General features: G+C 37.0%; 1 protein-coding gene across 18 annotated transcripts in view; it reads right to left on the bottom strand.

The window, feature by feature from the left end:
• LOC122972227 (receptor-type tyrosine-protein phosphatase mu-like) overlaps positions 1 to 317 on the bottom strand; it is a 158463-nt gene extending 158146 nt beyond the window's left edge. For 17 of the 18 annotated variants that reach the window (XM_044339160.1, XM_044339162.1, XM_044339164.1 and 14 more), the window contains exon 1: positions 1 to 317. This exon is cut by the window's left edge and continues 33 nt beyond it. In XM_044339160.1, coding sequence (XP_044195095.1) covers positions 1 to 55 — 55 coding nt within the window. In that variant the 5' untranslated portion in view covers positions 56 to 317. The other variant, XM_044339176.1, reaches the window with a different exon arrangement.
• Between the last annotated feature and the right edge of the window lie 1008 nt (positions 318 to 1325).

Genomic DNA, 1325 nt, shown 5'->3' with positions numbered 1-1325 from the left:
CCAGTGAAACCAGTAAAAAAGAAGCGGAGACCAGTAAAGTTCCAGCCCGCTCCATGTTCACACCGAGACCCTCCGGAGAGGAGAGGAGGGAAAACTACTGATTAACTCCGACTTCCACTTCTTCTTTTTCCTTCTTTTTTTTCTTCTTCTTCTTCTTCTGCTTCTCCTCCTCTTCCTCCTCCTTCTTCTTCGTGTTCTGTCTGCCGCTCTGACAGACAGACAGGTAGACAGACAGGTAGACACACAGACCGGTCTGCGGGTTCAGTCTTTGCGCTCCGGTTTCTCTCCCGTTTCTTTTTCCTCCGTTTGTCTTCAGAGCGGAGAGAGAGCCTGCCGCTGACGTCACAGGGGGGCGAGCGTTATTAAGGAGGGGGGGGGGGGGGGGCAACTTTACACAGTTTTATAAAAGTATTATTAAATATTATATATTATATAGTTTTATTTTATTTATTTTACATCAGTTACTATTTTTAAACACATTTTCTTATATTTTTGTTGACTTTCAACTGATTCTAGTTTTCATGTATAAATGATCTCAGTATTTTATTTAACATCATTTATTCATTAAATGTTTTGTATATTTGATTTTTATTCTTTGATTTTTGTTACTTTTATTCTTGTATTATAATCTATATTTTCACTTTACTTCAATTATCTCTTAAAATACTTTTTATATTATATTATATTATTATAGTAATATTATATTTATATTGTATTTTGATGTTTTAACTGTTAGCTGATATACACAGACTGTGAGCAGCAACACGTCAGACTGAGAGGATGAATTTCTTTGTCTAGTTTTTCTAAATGGATGAAACAAAACCTCTCAGAGTGTAAATAAAGGAGGAATGAACGAATGACAGGATGAATGGATGGATGGATGGATGGATGGATGGATGGAGGGCATAAACATCTTCTACTACTGGGAGAAATATGTGGTAGAATGTAGTGTTTCATCTAATATACATTTAAATATACTATATTTTGTGTGTGTGCAACACTTCCTGCAGATATTTAACGTCGTCGCTGAGCTGCTGTAGAAGAATGTGTCTGACTGAACCTTTAAATGGCATCACGTGACAAATGAACGCTCAGTAAATAAATGCAGCTCTGTGTGTGTTTCAGTGATGTGGCTGCAGCTGGAACACAGTTCTCCATTCACAGTTGATTTGTTGCTCTCTGCTGCCCTCTACAGGACCGCCTGAGGAACAACCTCTACTGATGCAACACTGCTAGAAGCAACAACACGTTCAGTATAAAAAAAACAGAATTAATAGAAAACAACCATAAAGTTTCAGTAAAATATAAAGAAAAAAAGGCTTTTT

This window comes from Thunnus albacares, chromosome 21 (genome assembly GCF_914725855.1).
Source record: "Thunnus albacares chromosome 21, fThuAlb1.1, whole genome shotgun sequence".
NCBI lineage: Eukaryota > Metazoa > Chordata > Actinopteri > Scombriformes > Scombridae > Thunnus > Thunnus albacares.
Note: the sequence above shows the minus strand (reverse complement) of the source record. Positions and strands in the feature narration are given on the sequence as shown.